Below are 16,612 nucleotides of genomic sequence, written 5' to 3' on the forward strand. Positions count from 1 at the left end.
ACTGGTTCCCCTGTTTATTTCAGGTGTTTCCGGTCTCATTAAGGCATCAGCTGTTAAGAGATCTTACTGCAGGGTGTAATTCATTGACCTGGGTGAGTTCCGCGTGTCGGGGGGCGGCTGAGGCCGGAGCAGCGTGGCTCCGGGGTGGAAGGCACCCGTGGAGCTGCCGTCACGGGGCGCACCGGGGTTTGTGTCGCTGTTGCGGTAACTGCGGACCGTGCGAGCGGACGGCGGGGGTCGAGCAAACCAGAGCAGCCCCCGGGCACCGGGCCCGCGGCTCCCGTGAGGGGAGGGGCGGCGCCGTCACCTGTTGCGTTAAACGGGTGCGGGCGGCGTGCGCGCTCCCGCCGGCAGGGGGCGGCGCGCGTGCGTGAGCCGGCGGTGCCCGAGCAGCGCGGAGGGGCCTGCTCTTCCTCCTCCTCCTCCTCCTCCTCCTCCTCGGGCGCGCGGGGGGAAGGCGGCGCGTGCTGTCGGGAGCGCGCTCGGGCTCGGTGGCGGCGGCGGCGCAGCGGGGGGATTGTTTGCGCCGCCGCTCGGGGACAGCTCCCCCCCCCCCTCCTTCCTCCTCCTCATCATCTTCCTCCTCCGCCGCCGCCTCGCCGTGCCCCGCCGCCGCTGTCGCCCCCGTTTCCGTGTCGGGCCCCCACCCCGCAGCCAATATTCCGGAGATCAAGCGCTACGCGGCGACGGCGGCGGGGCCGGCGGTGGGGCCCGGGGCGGTTGTCGGGACCGGGGGTGACCGCAGTGAGGCCACCACCGCCGCCATGGAAGCGTTGGGACCCGGTGAGAGCCGCGGGGGCGCGGAGGGGGCGGCGCGGGGGCCCGGCCGGTCGAGGCCTTGCGGGTCGCGGTCAGCGCTGGCCCTGTCAGGTGTGGGCCCGGCGCCGCGGTGCTACCGGGCCCTGCGGGCCGTGTCAGCGGCGGGGAAGGAGACCGCGGGCCCGGCTGCCCCCGCCATCCGTGGGTGGTAGCCGCTGGGCCGGGCCGGGTGCCGCCGCGGCCTGGGGCGGGCGGTCCGGTTGGTGCCGCAGGCCGGGCCCCGGGGCCGCCGGTGAGCCTGCAGCAGGCCGCCGGCAGCGCGCTGACAGGCGGGCGGGCTTGGAGGCGTCTCGGCAGCCTTGAGAAGGAGCCGCAGCAGGTCGCGAAACTTTGCGAGGGGCTGTGCGTGTGCCCTTAGCGCTCCCGCCGCTGCCGTGGGAGCTGCTGCCCGGCGTTCGGCTCCCGACGGGAACGGGAGGTGGCCTCGGGGCTCCGGCCTGGGTGCGGGACAGCGGCAGCGGGCCCGGTGCTCTGCGCCTTCACAACAGTGCGCTCCCCGCACACCACGGCCCTGGGAGCCGTGCTGTAATGAGCTCTGGTTTGACATTGAGCCATTATCCAGAGTTTAAGGTGATACTTTCTGAAAATACAGACGTTATTTTGTAATGTTTTTAACAAACTTTGGTTAAATATTGGTGGTATTTTGCACCTGGCATTTCCTAATTCTGTCTTATTCCGTGATCATTATTCTACCAAATATGTGCAAGTTGTATTCCTTGGCCTAAGTGGTCTGGGCATCAAGTTCCCAGTCACTATAATCACAGTAACGTTAGTTGTGGTGCAGTGGGAAATGTTTATTCACACAAAGGTGCTATTCCAGAAGAATTCAGGTTTTAGGACAGTGGAGGGCTGACTGGTAAGGTCTGCTGTCTGTGTGGCTGATGCAGCCTGTCCTCTCTGCCTTCCAACTGTAGAAGCAGATCCTCTTTTAGTTCTGTGCAACTGCTTCCTGTCTGAAGTAACTTGGTTGGAGGTGCCTAGTACATAACTGACACAGAGTGGGAGAAATTAAAAGCCTGGCAGTGCATGTAACCAACCCTAGTCAGGCTGATCAGGTGAAAATTCTGATAAAATAAGTGGGACTTGCAGGACAGCCTGCGAAAACAGGGTTTTAGCTTATTCTCTGGAATTCTTTGAGAAATACCTTTGAAAAGGAGAAGATGTAAGTTTTATCTGCTGTAATCAAAACTGATCGAGGTCAGCTTTGCCCTGCCTGTTTACACAACTTGTCAATACTGGGGGAGGAAAATGGGTAAATATAGTTGTCATTTAATCTCTTGCGAGAGGTCAGTGCCTGCACTTACTTCAGACTAATTAGCACGGGATTAATGGATCATCTCTCTCCTATCCAAACAAGCACAGCAAACTTTGATTGCCCTTGATGATTCACTCTTGTCAAGGCAGCTGTAGTTTCGTGCCGTGCTAACTGCACCCCACACCCGGTTTATCTGCGCGTGGCGAGCTCCTCGTGGAGGCATCACAGCTCGGCAGGCGGGAGCTGCGGCACCAGTGATGTGTTGTGTGGGATGCCGGTGGCCCCAGCAGCCACCCAGCTACTGCAGCGTTGGGGAGCTGACGTGTCGAGTGGGCTGCAGCTGCTGACGTGCTCTCGGTATTGCTTCTGCTTAGAAATGTGCTAGGGTTAGTGTCCTTGCAGCAGTCATTCTAACTGGTAAAGTATCAGGCATGGGGTGGCTCAAACACCTGCTGTAGAAGGCTCCTTGGAGTTGGTCCTGGGTTTAGTTTATGACTGTACTGAAGTAGCCTTCCCAAATCTGAGTTTCATCCTCTTTGACAGCTTAATCTGCCTCTGTTCCCTTCTGATGTAAACTGTGAGCCTTTGACTTCAGTGGATACTGGCAGGTTATGATAGTGAATTTACCCTAAGTTTTATGATGGGTTTCGTATTGCATTCTTGTAAGACTTGTTTCCCCTCTCCTTTGCTACTCTGCAATAGAGGGAAGAAACTTGGCTCACGCTGAGCACTGGCAGAGAGAGAGAAAACCAGTGAAAACACACTAATTCAATTTGCTTCATGTGCAGTGTCAACTGAGGCTGTGATTAAAAAAGTCTGTTTAATCTTGTTAACATGGTATCCCAGATCTTAACACTTTGAGGAAGTTAACTAAAGACTGAACTAGAGACTAGCTTGTGTGTGAGCACTTTCTCAAGCTTCTAATAATTTCCTTCTTAGAACTGCTCTTGAAGCTCTTACCTTTGTCCAAATAAACTATCTGCTTGAATCTGTTAGGAGTCTTCGTGCTTTCTCCCTTACTCTTCAGAAGAAAACCTAAACCTTTCCTCACTCCTTTCTTTGTGCTAGAATTTTAAGTTGGCTGAAACTGTGCTGTAGGGGAAAAGAATTTCACTGTTAACAGAAGTGATGGGTTCGTGATGTAAAGGAAACAACATTAACTCTTTGCTTAGATCCTATACAGAAATCTGCTTTTCATTTAGTTTAGAATAAAAATATCCCTTACCAGATTCCAGATAATATCAATTTTCAGATAAAAATTGGGGCTATATGTTCTCAGTATGCCAAGAGTGACAATCATTAACAGCTGAACTCTAAGCCTGTAGTGAAAATAATCACCCAAATGTGCTTTTTTTGTGGCTGTTCCTAGTTCTAGAAATGGTGGTAGGAATATATTTATCTTTACATTATATAAAAATACATACTACGTAAGTGTTTGCCTTCCACCTCAGGACTCTGTGAAGTTCATAACCACAGTCATGAATAAATGTCACACAAACTTTGAGAGTGGATTATAGCGCTAACCTGGACCATGCTTTAGGGAACATCTTTTTTTTACGTGGAAGTCCCGAGTGGCTGGAAGGCTGAGCCACTTGGAACACCTCCATTTGCAACCTCAGAAAGCTATTTAAGGTTTCTGTCTGCCCTGTCAGAAAGTCCGCTAAAGAACACCTGGAAGGATACTGCACTGGAGGATCGATTACGTCTCATACATATTTATTTGACTTCCCCAGGGCCCCCAACAAGCCTTTTCCAGCCACCCCGTCGCCCAGGCCTGGGAACTGTTGGGAAACCCATCCGGCTCCTGGCCAACCATTTCCAGGTTCAGATCCCCAAGATTGATGTTTATCACTATGATGTAGATATCAAACCAGAAAAGCGCCCTCGAAGAGTGAACAGGTACGAGTTATTTAATGAAAAAAACAAACTACACAATGTTATGTGCCTCTGTTTAAGAAAACTACATCCTAGAAATCCTTCATCTGCTGAAGGGCAGTTTATGTTTGTGCTATGATTAGCAGTTGCTTGTCAGTGAACTATAATGTGCTACTCTCCTTATTTTCATGAAGATGTTTTGCAATTGGCCTGTAATCTGGAAAGCTCTAGGAAATGTGCTGAGTGTTGAACTACAGCTGGTTTTATTTTACAGTCTACAAATGAATGTCCCTGATACTTGTTCCACAGTCTGTTATACAAACACGTGTTAGCAGCTGAGGGGAGGGAATTCAGCTGCAGGTTGACATTTTAGGGTCCGTACAAGCTCTTGTCAGTAGAATTGATGCACAGAGCTGACCCCATGGTAGATGCTTGTATTTGTGCCTGTGTTTGAACAGCTCTCCAGATTCCACTGCCGGTTTTGACTGTATTTCTGCTGATGGTACAGATACCTGCCTTGTGTGTAGGCACCTCTATGCTGAAATTCAGGTGCCTTCATCTGGAGGTGACTTTTAAAGCTGCTGGTGTTGATGTCTGATACATTGTTCTTTCTCATACGTTGCTCACTTAAGTTATGAAAAAGGGATTTAAAACTGTATAAGACCGTTGCTGGACTCTGCTCTTCAGCCTAACTTGCTAAATCCCTCTATAGAGAGGTGGTGGATACTATGGTGAGACACTTCAAGATGCAGATATTTGGTGATCGGCAGCCTGGATACGATGGGAAGCGGAATATGTACACAGCACACCCCTTACCTATTGGCCGGGATAGAGTAAGTGTTTCTACGAGCAGTTTTAAGTTCCTGTGTCATTTGACAAGCGTTCTTTTATTGACATAAACCCAAAATGCTGTCACATGTATTAATATACACTTGGAGAGGCCAGGCAGCACCAGTTGGGGATCTCTAGGAACATATTGGTGTGCTACTGAAGTTTGTCATCTTCAGGTTTTAATTGGCAGCTCTTCAGCTGGAGAATTTATCTGTGATAGTGTGAACTAATACTTTGTGCTCCTTCAGCTGCAAGGAGATTTCAGTTTTTTCCCACCCTGATAGAAACTTCCTTTTTCTCTGCTCTAGCCCTTGTTCTGTTGCTAAATGATAAAGGAGTTGTAGATGACATATACGCCGGTTTGGTTTGCCTGCACTGTTGAGATATGTCTTCCTGCTCCATGAGAGCAACTACATCAGTTGCGTTGGCCCTGCTCTGGGCCTTGCTTGCTGGCACCCTGTTTCTAACAGATTGCAACCTGTATTAACCAGTCCTGATACAAAACTTAACCCCTACTCTAGAAATACATAGGGTGAGTTCATGTTTACCCTTTGGGTTGACAGTGTGTGAGAATAATCTGAAGTACTGTGCTAGAACTGAGATTTATGTTTCCCAGTGAGTCTTCTTTTTGACCAAAAGATTTTCTTGCCTTCCATTTGGTTCAGAAGACATCTTTGCTATTAGTTGGCTGACTTAAAATACAATGACTCACAGTTCTCCAGAGCTTTGATGTCACCATACTAATTGCTGCTTCAAATTTACATTTAAAGATACCTCAGTGCAGTTTCTCAGATGAATAAATTACAAGCTTTCAAAATCCTAAGGATTTGTAATGTTTTAAGAGAATTACACAAACTAATAATCAAAAATACAGATTCAAAAGAGAGGAGAAAAACATAACACTGCTTAGTGTTGGGATAGTCTGCAATGCATAACAAAAGCTTGGGCTTAATTCTGCTCTGTGTCAGGTGGATATGGAGGTGACACTTCCAGGAGAGGGGAAGGACCAGACGTTTAAAGTATCCGTTCAGTGGGTGTCAGTCGTCAGTCTTCAGTTGCTGCTGGAGGCTCTGGCAGGGCACTTGAATGAAGTTCCAGAAGATTCTGTACAGGCACTTGACGTAATCACACGGCACCTTCCCTCCATGAGGTGGGTACTTCTGGTGCTTCCTGACTCTCTCCATCCTCTGTCTGTCTTAACACCTTAGTTATTACTTGCTGCTATTAGGCTCTTACAGTCGGAGGGATGAGGGATGCAGTTGTGTAATTCAACGCCTGCTTTACAAATTTGCCCTAGAATAGGGAAATCTGATCTGAACTCAGGACTTGTACCTGCTGGTCATGTTTCGAACAGGAATAGCCTTTCCAGCTGCACTGGCGGTAGCCACATTGTGTGCTTGCCGTAAGTCAGTTCTAATGTACTGTAGGACTGTGCTTTAAACACTACAGGCATGATTATAAAAAGGTGTATTGGAAAGAAATGATCAAAGTGTTCATTTTCTTGCCTTTTTCAGGTACACTCCTGTGGGTCGCTCCTTCTTCTCCCCTCCTGAAGGTTATTACCACCCTCTGGGTGGTGGCAGGGAGGTCTGGTTTGGTTTCCACCAGTCAGTGAGGCCTGCCATGTGGAACATGATGCTCAACATTGATGGTATGTGGTAAATTCTGTCTCACTAATGTAACAGAGCTCTTTCTGCTTCTAAAGTAAATGTCCTCTTCTTTTTATCTTAGTGTCAGCAACTGCTTTCTATCGTGCTCAGCCTATCATTGAGTTCATGTGCGAGGTCTTGGACATTCAGAACATCAATGAGCAATCCAAGCCTCTTACAGACTCCCAGCGTGTCAAATTTACCAAAGAAATCAGAGGTAAAAGCTTTGTCCTAAAGCTGCTGCAACAAAATACTGTAAACCTGCTCGTGTTGTGCTGATGAAAATAGGCAAGGCATTTGGGAAGCTGCTGGCCTATTCCTTTATGCCTTCATCTTTCTCAAAGGTGACTCATAGGCCTGAATTATAGAACTTTTGTGTTGGGCTTTCAGGTCTGAAAGTAGAGGTTACCCACTGTGGCCAGATGAAGAGAAAATACCGGGTTTGCAATGTTACTCGGCGACCAGCTAGTCATCAGACGTACGTACACAAGCATTTTCTTTCCCTTTCTAAGCTCTCGAACCTGTTAGATGTAGGGGGTACGTTGTTTACGCAAGAATGAGTTGATTCTGGAGGTGAAGCAGCTATGTGGCTTGACAAGAATGTTTAGTCTTAATGGAGTGGAAGACTAGTGTGGGGTTAGACCACTGCTTCATTTCCTTCAGCACAGGGCAATTCAAGCTGTGTCCTGGCTTTTAAGTTTTAAAGGCTATAATTTTTAAAATAGCTATGAAAAAATTCAGTCTACAGAAATATACAATAGAGATAATAGAGAAATCTTTCAAAAAAGAAGCCAGCAAGTAGCTAAGGAAAAGAAACCTTTGCAGCATTTCTAGTGTGGCATACATTTTCCATACCATTTTTTTCCTTTGAAAAGTCTAACCAGAACAAATGTCCTTTGTAGGTTTCCTCTCCAGCTGGAAAATGGGCAGGCTATGGAGTGCACAGTAGCTCAGTATTTTAAGCAGAAGTACAGTCTGCAGCTGAAATATCCTCACCTTCCCTGTCTCCAAGTAGGGCAGGAACAGAAACACACATACTTACCACTTGAGGTAAGAATCTTTCTCTTGCACTATGGTGTATCCTCTGCCAAACAGCATCGTGCCACCTCTCACTGTCCCTGTGTAGGTGTGTAACATAGTGGCAGGCCAGAGATGTATAAAGAAGCTAACGGACAATCAGACATCGACTATGATAAAAGCAACTGCAAGATCTGCACCAGACCGCCAGGAAGAAATCAGCAGACTAGTAAGTGTCTTTTCCAGCTGAACACTGTGTTTGTCACTTCTTACAGCCTCTCACAAGCATTGTAGTGTGTGTAATGATAAGCAGAATGACCAAGAACTGCAGAAGTTAAAAAATCAGACTTCTTTAAAACAAATCCTTTTAAATGGAAAGCCTGTTCATGGCCATTTCCTGTAGTTCCATGAATACTTTTCTTGTCACCAGGTGAAAAGTAACAGTATGGTTGGTGGACCCGATCCCTACCTGAAGGAGTTTGGTATTGTTGTCCACAATGAAATGACAGAGTTGACAGGCAGAGTCTTGCCAGCACCAATGCTGCAATATGGAGGCAGGGTGAGTTATTGAAGCGTTTCATGTATCTTCTCATAAGGCTTCCTTTGTTTGGCTGGAGTTGAAACAAAGCAGCATTTTATTTTCATTTTTAATTTGCCTTTGGTTTTTTTACCTAGAACAAGACTGTGGCCACACCAAACCAAGGTGTGTGGGACATGAGAGGCAAACAGTTCTATGCTGGCATTGAGATTAAAGTTTGGGCTGTTGCCTGTTTTGCTCCTCAAAAACAATGCAGGGAAGACTTACTAAAGTAAGTGTTTCCATATTCATTCAGGGTTTATTTTCCTCATGTTTCTGAAAGGTGATACGCAGTATAAGTTGAATTTAATGCATCTAATAGTAAAAGGAGGAAAAGACAGTTCTGCAGTGTCTCAAATATTTACAGCTTGGGAGGAGCCTACAACAAAGTTCATAACCTAATTGGCAGCTAGGAAAAGCATTAATTCCCTTACCACTGAGGCTGTGTTTCCTGCTCTGGTGGCTGCGTTCCACTTGTATTCTGTTGTTCATACAAATAACTGATGATAATCTTTCATTCTAAAACCTGAACTGTTTATTTTTTTCCTTAACCTTTACTGCCTCCCAGGCAACAAACACTATATTTTTTAGCCCTGTCCTTCAAATTACAGAATCCTGAGGATAGAGGTTGTGAACCACTGAAATGTTTGGCAAAAATCAGGTCTTCTGGTGCTGAGGCGCTGGCACAGGGTGCCCACAGAAGCTGTGGCTGCCCCATCCCTGGCAGTGTTCAAGGCCAGGTTGGACACAAGGGCTTGGAGCAACCCGCTCCAGTGGAAGGTGTCCCTGCCTGTGGCAGGGGTTGGAGCTGGAGGAGTTGATGAGCTTTTAAGGTCCCTTGCAACCCAAAGCAGTCTGGTTCTGTGGTTGCAGTAATGCTCTGGTACATTTGGTGGATGAGTAAAAATTGACCGAAGCATCAGTATTAGTTTGGGAACCTGCCTCAAAATGTTCAACTCAAATGTGTATTTGTTTATGTCAGACTTGTAAAATTACAGAAACAGAGGCTTATGGTGGAGCTTCCTCAGTCAGGATTAGGGTCATATTTGTGAGTTCCTTACAGTGATAGAAGTGCTACAAAATAACTGCTGTAGTGTCAAATTGGCAGTGCTGTGAAACAGCTGGAATAGCTCAGATCTTGTTGATAAAACCAATGGCAAAAGATCAGGACAAATCCATCTGTATTTCCTTTACAGGAGTTTCACAGACCAGCTGCGCAAGATCTCCAAGGACGCAGGGATGCCCATCCAGGGCCAGCCCTGCTTCTGCAAATACGCCCAGGGTGCAGACAGCGTGGAGCCCATGTTTAAACACTTAAAACTGACTTATGTTGGTCTGCAGTTGATCGTGGTGATTCTACCTGGAAAGACACCCGTGTATGGTATGGAGAAGAGGCTGTGAAGGGTTAATTAGTAGTACAGCGAGTGGGCATCTCACTGTGCACTTTGGGAGTAGGAAGGAGACAGGGAAGGCAGCATGTTCTGTTTAAAAGGGGGTTTTGGAGATGGATTGGTTGGGCCTGATCAGAGCATTTGCATGTTACGAAAGAGTGAACTGAACCTTTGTCAGTGAACTTTGAAGGATCTAAATTACAGTATCATTGAAATAAAAGAAAGCAGATGGAAATACTCACTGCTCAGGTGCAACCACTGATTTCTTTTTCTGTCACAGCTGAAGTGAAGCGGGTTGGTGACACTCTCCTAGGAATGGCCACGCAGTGTGTTCAGGTAAAGAATGTGGTAAAAACCTCACCACAAACGCTGTCCAACCTGTGTCTGAAGATAAATGCAAAGCTTGGAGGAATCAACAATGTGCTGGTACCTCATCAAAGGTGAGATTAAATCTAAAGTTCTCCTTGAAGTCTGGATTGTCAAGCAAAATGGTGTCATTTTGTTTATGCTAAAATGATACCCTTCAAAATATTACATGCTTTAGAAGTACCCACAGTCTGAAGTGGACAGAGAAGGATGCCTCTGTATTCAGAGGCTGCCTAATAAGCCTTGTGCCAAGGATCATCTCTAGTGTTAAAGCCAGCCCTGAGTGTGTGCAAAAACAAGCTCACAAAGGCTTTTTTCCCATGTCTCTCTTTCTTGCCTTTGGGTTTACTCAGTCTACATTTTCCTCCTGCCACCTCCTTAGGAATATATTTCCTTTCAAACTGAGATTAAGAAGAGTGAGGAGGAGTGACTTGTGATGAGTGCTTGTAACTTGGCTTGCTTTTGATCATTTTCACTTGCTGTTCTCTCTGGATTGAAACTGGTTGAGGCAGAGAACTTTGTCCTTGAAGATTCTGAGAGAGTTAGTTCTGTTGAATGATTTGGATATCCCTTCCTTGGTTGTGATTTTTTGTTGTTGTTATTCCTCACCCCCCTCTTTTTTCTGTTATTATTTATTATTTAATGAACCTTACTCGTATTTAAACAGGCCCTCGGTGTTTCAGCAGCCAGTGATCTTTCTGGGAGCAGACGTCACCCACCCTCCTGCTGGGGATGGCAAGAAGCCTTCCATAGCTGCGGTGGTGGGCAGCATGGACGGGCACCCCAGCCGCTACTGCGCCACTGTGCGCGTGCAGACCTCGCGCCAGGAGACCTCCCAGGAGCTGCTCTACAGTCAGGAGGTGATCCAGGACCTCACTAACATGGTGCGAGAACTCTTGATCCAGTTCTACAAATCCACTCGTTTCAAGCCCACAAGGATCATTTACTACAGAGGGGGAGTGTCAGAAGGACAGATGAAGCAGGTATTGTCTAATGATTCCTTGTTGCTTGTGAAAAGGGATTGGCCCTTGAAAAAATGTATATACTGATGTGGATTGCATTCATAACAGGGACTGTGAACAGTTTCACTGAGATTTCCTGGGCAAGCACAATGTACAGTTATCCTGTCTGATCATATTCCTTGCAATGTGGCATTTGAACCCACACCCATACACAAAAGAAGGAAAATAGTAATATATGTACTGAATTCAGCACCTAATAGTGAAATCTTCTACTTCTAGGTAGCTTGGCCAGAACTGATAGCAATCCGGAAGGCCTGTATTAGTTTGGAAGAAGATTACAGACCAGGAATAACCTACATTGTTGTGCAGAAAAGGCATCACACCAGACTATTCTGTGCTGACAAAACTGAAAGGGCAAGTAATGTTGACTACATAAGAAAGAGGTGATGGCAACAGGAAAGTAAGATTGTTTGATTAAGTGGGGTGGTATCCGTCTTGCCCACTAAAATGGAATTACCTGTACGAGCAGTAGCAGTTTGGTGTAGTAACAGGATTTCTCTGCCAAAATAATGAGTTCCTCCCCTTTTTTATTGCTCTAGACCAAGTGGTCAGGGTGGAACAGCTTGCTCCCAGCTCCTTTTAGAGTAGGCGTACTCTATATCCCTGTATTTGTGTACCTGGAGCTGCAGCTGGGGTTTTTATAGTCTGGGATTCCTGGCTGTAAACTGAACTGGTTGGTCAGTTTGGTGCCTGTTCTGTCTCTTGATGTCTGTACGATTTGCCTGTGGCACAAATCCCACAAGCCAACGAAGGAAACCTTCTTAAGGGGAGAGTTCTTGATCTCCTCAGAAATTCAGAGCCCTGGGGTGTGAGTGCAAACAAGGGTATGAAATGAATTTCTTTCAGAAACCCTGCATTTTCAGATCCTGAACTCCTTGTGTAGGCTTTATCCCACTCTGCAATTTTAATGGTACTGCCAAGTGGTTTATTTTCCTCTGATGACACACCAGTTGGATTTGGTGACGTTTCCAAAACTGAACTCGCTGAGAACATTTTCATCCCTCCTATGTAAATGACCTTAATACTTTTCCACCTTTTTAAGCAGTAAATTCTCAAACAGCTTTAAGTAGAGCCTACCTTAGGAGGTATTTTTGGGCCACTTCCAAAAAACCCCATGGGCTAATAATAAACTTTCCTCAATAGGTGGGTAAGAGCGGCAACGTTCCAGCAGGCACTACTGTGGACAGCACGATCACACATCCTTCTGAATTTGACTTTTACCTCTGTAGCCATGCAGGAATTCAGGTAATGTCAGCTCTGCTGTGCTCAGGCTATAGGACTAAGTCCTTATAGTTGTCCCCATGAGTAATGTCACTTCTATTTATAGCTTGGCAGCTTTACAGTCGTGTGTGTTCGGTGCCCGTTTGGCACTTGCTCTTCAGTGCACTGACAGAAGGTCCAGTCTTCAGGTACGACCTCTGGTTTTGTTGGTGCTCTCCAGCTGACTGCTCATCTGTTCTCCACAGGGAACCAGCCGCCCCTCTCACTACCAGGTCCTGTGGGATGACAACTGCTTTACCGCAGACGAACTGCAGCTGTTGACATACCAGCTGTGTCACACGTATGTCCGGTGTACGCGATCCGTCTCTATCCCAGCTCCTGCGTACTATGCCAGGCTGGTAGCGTTTAGAGCCAGATACCATCTTGTGGACAAGGATCATGACAGGTAAGGAACTTTGCCTCATCATCTTGGTAGCCAGATAGCTGGAATTACATCCTGCTTTGCCTGATTGTTCATGGTTATCTGTATGTGCCTGCATTTCCACAGTGCTGAAGGCAGCCATGTGTCAGGACAGAGCAATGGCCGTGATCCTCAGGCTCTGGCAAAAGCAGTGCAGATCCACCATGACACTCAGCATACGATGTATTTTGCTTGAGAGCATCTGGGAAGATGAGGCAAAACCAACAACCCGTGCAGTCCTGAAATGTTTTGAATGCCTATTGCTATAGCTGGGGCCCAGTTGATTTCAGGCTGCCCACTACCAGCAGCTCTGACCAGTCGCACTGAATCTGTACTTCACAGCAATGTCTGATGCACCAACATAATTGAGCCATTTGTTTCATTGTTTTCTGTAATAGAAATTCATAGACTTGTCTTTTCTGATGCATTGGACTGAATTTTTACCTCAAAGTGTAAAAGGCCGATCATCCTGAGATTTTTAAAGGATTTGGCACGAAAGGTTTCTATTGAATATTTTGCTAGCTATCGTTTTTTAGTTCTCTTCTCATCCCATGAGCTTAACATGACGACTTGATTCCCCGTCTTCACGCCCTGCTTAGTGAGTATGCATATTGATGGCAAAATGTTTCTCTCCAGTTCAATGTAATCGTTCTATTGTGTGGGGCCATAGATTTTTTAATGGAGATTTTAGACTTCACTACTGTAAATGCCTTTTATGGAACGTAACTTTCACAGGTATTGCAGTTTTTTGTCAGTTTTACTAAGTATCTTTTTAATCTCTGCAGACTTCGGCTGCGAAGCAATTGCACTATACTGCGAGTTCGACTAGGTGGTTCTTGTTCTGTGAATGTGTAATATAAACAGATAGTGATGCCTGTCAGTAGATTTTAATTCTAATGGTTATAAATAATACTGCCATGGTATCGTAACAAGTACTGAACCATCATTTCCCCCTTCTAAAAATGATAAAAAAAAAAAGAAAACAAAAAAAAAATTAGCTTTTAGGTATTTTGCAGACTTTTACAAAAGTGCCCACTTGATGCTGCTGTGTGGTTTGATAAATCTAAGGGATTTTAAAACTTTTTTCTCATAGAAGGTTTAACTTTGGCAATAAATCTTTGTTTTTTAAGCCCCCCCAACAGTGTAGTTTTCTAGCTGAGGATTGTGCATGAGTCGAACCAACATTCTTGTGTCGTTTTTCTGAACACACAATTTGGCAGTTTCGGAAACGAATTGGGAAAGACGCATTTCCATGCTTTTTTTAAGACTTCTTTTTAACTGTTTTATATTCACTGTTGGTGTCCTGTCTACAGCATTTTTTATAAGCTTGGAAACTGGGTGTTACGTGTAGGAAAGGCTTGCCAATCTGTACAGTCTACATGTATTGTGTGACCGGCAACCTAAGGACTTGTTACCAGCATTTTAAACTCTTTGGTTTTCTCTTCCCCTGGGAATCTAGGTTGCGCACACAACTGCATCCAACAGCATGTTTAACCAACGTAACTCTCATCTACTGATTCTGTCCCAGCCTAGAAGTTAGGGGTTTGGTTAATCTGCTTGGCTTTGTTTCAGCTGCAATGTAGAATAAAGAACAGGGGCTCGGTTTCACCGGATGCTCTTGGGATCCATGAACATGGTGTGTTAAGACTGGATCCCCCTTAGTGTTAACCTGAGCTAGTGCAGATTAAAACCTTGTTCCTAAACTGAGGAGAGCTGACACCACTACTTCAGAACAGGAGTTGAAGTCCAAGGATTGCACTGTGGGCTCTGATGCTCGTGTGGGGTTTGCTGCTAAGTTGTCTGCTGTTCCAAAGCATAGGAACCAGCCCCCTCAAAATTTCAGCAATATGAAATGCTGTTTCCTTCAATCTTTAAGCTTGTAAATAAATGAAAGTTTACATTTCTAGCCGCTGGGGGTTACTTTCAGTTGTACCAGAGTACACTGAACTTAGACTTCAAACAGTTTTATAACCTCCTTTCAAGTAGGATGTCTCATTAAATTTAGTTTAAACTTCTATTCCTTTCTGTTGCAAATGGGACTGAAGCGAACTCTGCTCCTGGCGCGTGCTGAGGGCGGGTTTAGATTGAAAGGAAAAAAGATTCTTTATAATTTTTTTTTTTTGTTTAAAGAATACCTCACTTGTGTAATAAAATCAGGACATGTGGGTGGGAGACTGACCGCTGCTCCAGCTGGATGGCTGCTTTTCTCAGTACTTGTTCAGGGAGAACACAAAAAACCCCCCTTGTTAGAATGAACTCTGACTGACCCAACACAAACCAGAGAACTTTGGCACCTTGAAAAGAAACTGAGCGCCCTTTTTAGGTGATAAGATCAAAGATCACTGTTTTGAGTTTGTGCACTAGGCAAGAATATGGCTGGTTTAATCGAGGGGGCGTAAGCAAGATGTAGTTTTCAGTTGTCCAGTGCCAAGCACTCCTAGTTCAGATTGAGTGAAGCGAAAGCCTCTCCTTTGTTTGCCTGGGACCGGACTCGATATTTAACCTCAGACTAGGTGGGGTGTTAGACCTTGCCTTGGGAGGAGAGTCAGGACTGTAGCGTGGCGGTACTGGTAAGACCAATGCTGCAGCAGTTCCTGCACAGGTCTGAGGCCATGCCGGGAGGTTGGGCTTGACATCTGGATTAGCCCCTTGGGCCTGACTGACTCGTTATGCATGTGTCAATCAATGGGAAGATGTGCATTCTGTAGATGTAGTTCTTAGGGTGTTTTGGGTTTGGTTTTTGTTATTTTTTTTAACTAAATAAAGCCTGTTGGCCACTGTTTAGCTCTGTGGTGTGAAAGAGTTTAAATGTAGCAACGTTTAACAAGTTGGGGAAGGGGTGGTTGGCGTTTAAAAACACAAAAGTGGGGCAGAAATCCCATTTTCAACCAGTTCTGCTTGCTTTGTGAACAGCTGGGTTCTGAACAAGCGCTGGTGATCGTTTTGAAGGGCCTGGTGCTTTATCTGTGCTCTACCGCAGTCGGCTGCATCCGAAGGGCATCGGAGGTGGCTGTTCGCAGCACAGCTCAGGTCCCAGGTCAAACCCCACCAGCAGCTCTATTCTGTGCATTGGGGACCTTGTTCAGATCCAGCGTTTAACACAACCCACCCCCAAGCTCCCTTTGTGGATGTGCTGTAGGAGTTTTCTTGCTCAATAGCAAGGGAGTCGCTCTGCTTTCATTTTCGGAAGGCAGGGTTTGGAGGGCATTGTATCAATCCTGTTCCGACTACAAGGCTTTTTCCTTGTGCACTGGAGGAAAGACCTTGTAATATCACAGATTTTCTTATACCTTGCTATTGACATTTTCATATTTCTATGTCTAGAGCTGAAACTTCAATGTAAGATGTTTGCATTTGTTCCTTTTGACTTACGATGTAATTCTTTTTGTTTCTATATTGTTGGACTTGTAATGTTTAAACCTGTATTTTATTAAATGGGGACTTGGATGTATGTCTATAGCAATACGAGGTACTCTTTCTAAACTGTCCTGGGTGGGTGACAGCCCCACGTTGCGCTAAGATGCTGGTCGTGTACAACTTGCAATGTACTTTTTTTTTAGCCTGCAGGGATATTTTGTGTTCATGTGTCCAAAAAAAGAATAATAAGAATAATAATAATAAAAAAAAGGCATTCTTGTGCCAAATGTTGTTTTTTCCTTGTTGCTGTCTAATAAATGCAATGTACAGAGTGAGCAACTGCTACTGCTGCCTGTAAACAAATGTCTTAAATTATTTGACTTTTAATTAAACCTTGTACACCACGTGTAACCTGTGGATCTCATTGCCACACCATCTTTCTTTCTGATGGGCTAGGGTGCAGAACGTGGGGCAACTACCCACGGGTGCCATCTCGCGTGATGCTAAGAGAGGGATTAAGCTACCCAGGGGCAGATGTTCAGGATGGGTGTTTAATTTTAATGTTCTCAGAAATTGTATGGCAACGTGTAGAGCAGACACAGCATTACCAGCCTCTGTCAGCCTGGGGAAATAGTCCCAGATTAGAGAGTTGCCGATTACTAAACCAGAGCCACTTGCTTATTCATCTTCTGTTTCAGGTGGGGGTTTGTTGCTTACTCAGACAACACAGCCTCACTAAAAAGATGATGCTAAGGACAGAGGAAGCTTTGGA

At 45.8% G+C, this 16,612-nt stretch overlaps 2 protein-coding genes across 4 annotated transcripts in view; one reads left to right on the plus strand and one right to left on the minus strand.

The window, feature by feature from the left end:
• PSMB2 (proteasome 20S subunit beta 2) overlaps window positions 1-16,612 on the minus strand; it is a 155,802-nt gene that overhangs the window by 76,337 nt on the left and 62,853 nt on the right. The gene's annotated exons all lie outside the window — the stretch shown is intronic.
• AGO4 (argonaute RISC component 4) lies at window positions 348-16,251 on the plus strand. Of its 3 annotated transcripts, none has more exons than XM_062620735.1 (18): window positions 348-783; window positions 3,808-3,973; window positions 4,662-4,782; window positions 5,749-5,930; window positions 6,295-6,431; window positions 6,512-6,646; window positions 6,820-6,907; window positions 7,332-7,479; window positions 7,556-7,672; window positions 7,874-8,005; window positions 8,122-8,255; window positions 9,220-9,404; window positions 9,695-9,854; window positions 10,448-10,763; window positions 11,022-11,156; window positions 11,946-12,047; window positions 12,269-12,468; window positions 12,571-16,251. In XM_062620735.1, the coding sequence occupies exons 1-18, from the start codon at window positions 765-767 to the stop codon at window positions 12,677-12,679; spliced, it is 2,586 nt and encodes an 861-aa protein (XP_062476719.1). In that variant the 5' UTR covers window positions 348-764; the 3' UTR covers window positions 12,680-16,251. The 3 variants fall into 3 exon arrangements, with proteins under 3 accessions (XP_062476719.1, XP_062476720.1, XP_062476718.1); XM_062620734.1 differs by having other exon boundaries at window positions 349-783; window positions 7,556-7,675; window positions 7,877-8,005; XM_062620736.1 differs by lacking the exon at window positions 12,571-16,251 and having other exon boundaries at window positions 7,556-7,675; window positions 7,877-8,005; window positions 12,130-12,411.

This window comes from Pezoporus occidentalis, unplaced genomic scaffold (assembly GCF_034315485.1).
Source record: "Pezoporus occidentalis ecotype Australia unplaced genomic scaffold, CSIRO_AGI_Poc_V1 ctg223, whole genome shotgun sequence".
Taxonomy (NCBI): domain Eukaryota; kingdom Metazoa; phylum Chordata; class Aves; order Psittaciformes; family Psittacidae; genus Pezoporus; species Pezoporus occidentalis.

Coding starts and splice junctions, on each gene's coding strand:
- AGO4 (XM_062620735.1), top strand. Junction 10,764..11,021: donor CAGAAGGACAGATGAAGCAG/GTATTGTCTAAT, acceptor TTCTACTTCTAG/GTAGCTTGGCCAGAACTGAT. Junction 12,469..12,570: donor GTGGACAAGGATCATGACAG/GTAAGGAACTTT, acceptor GCATTTCCACAG/TGCTGAAGGCAGCCATGTGT.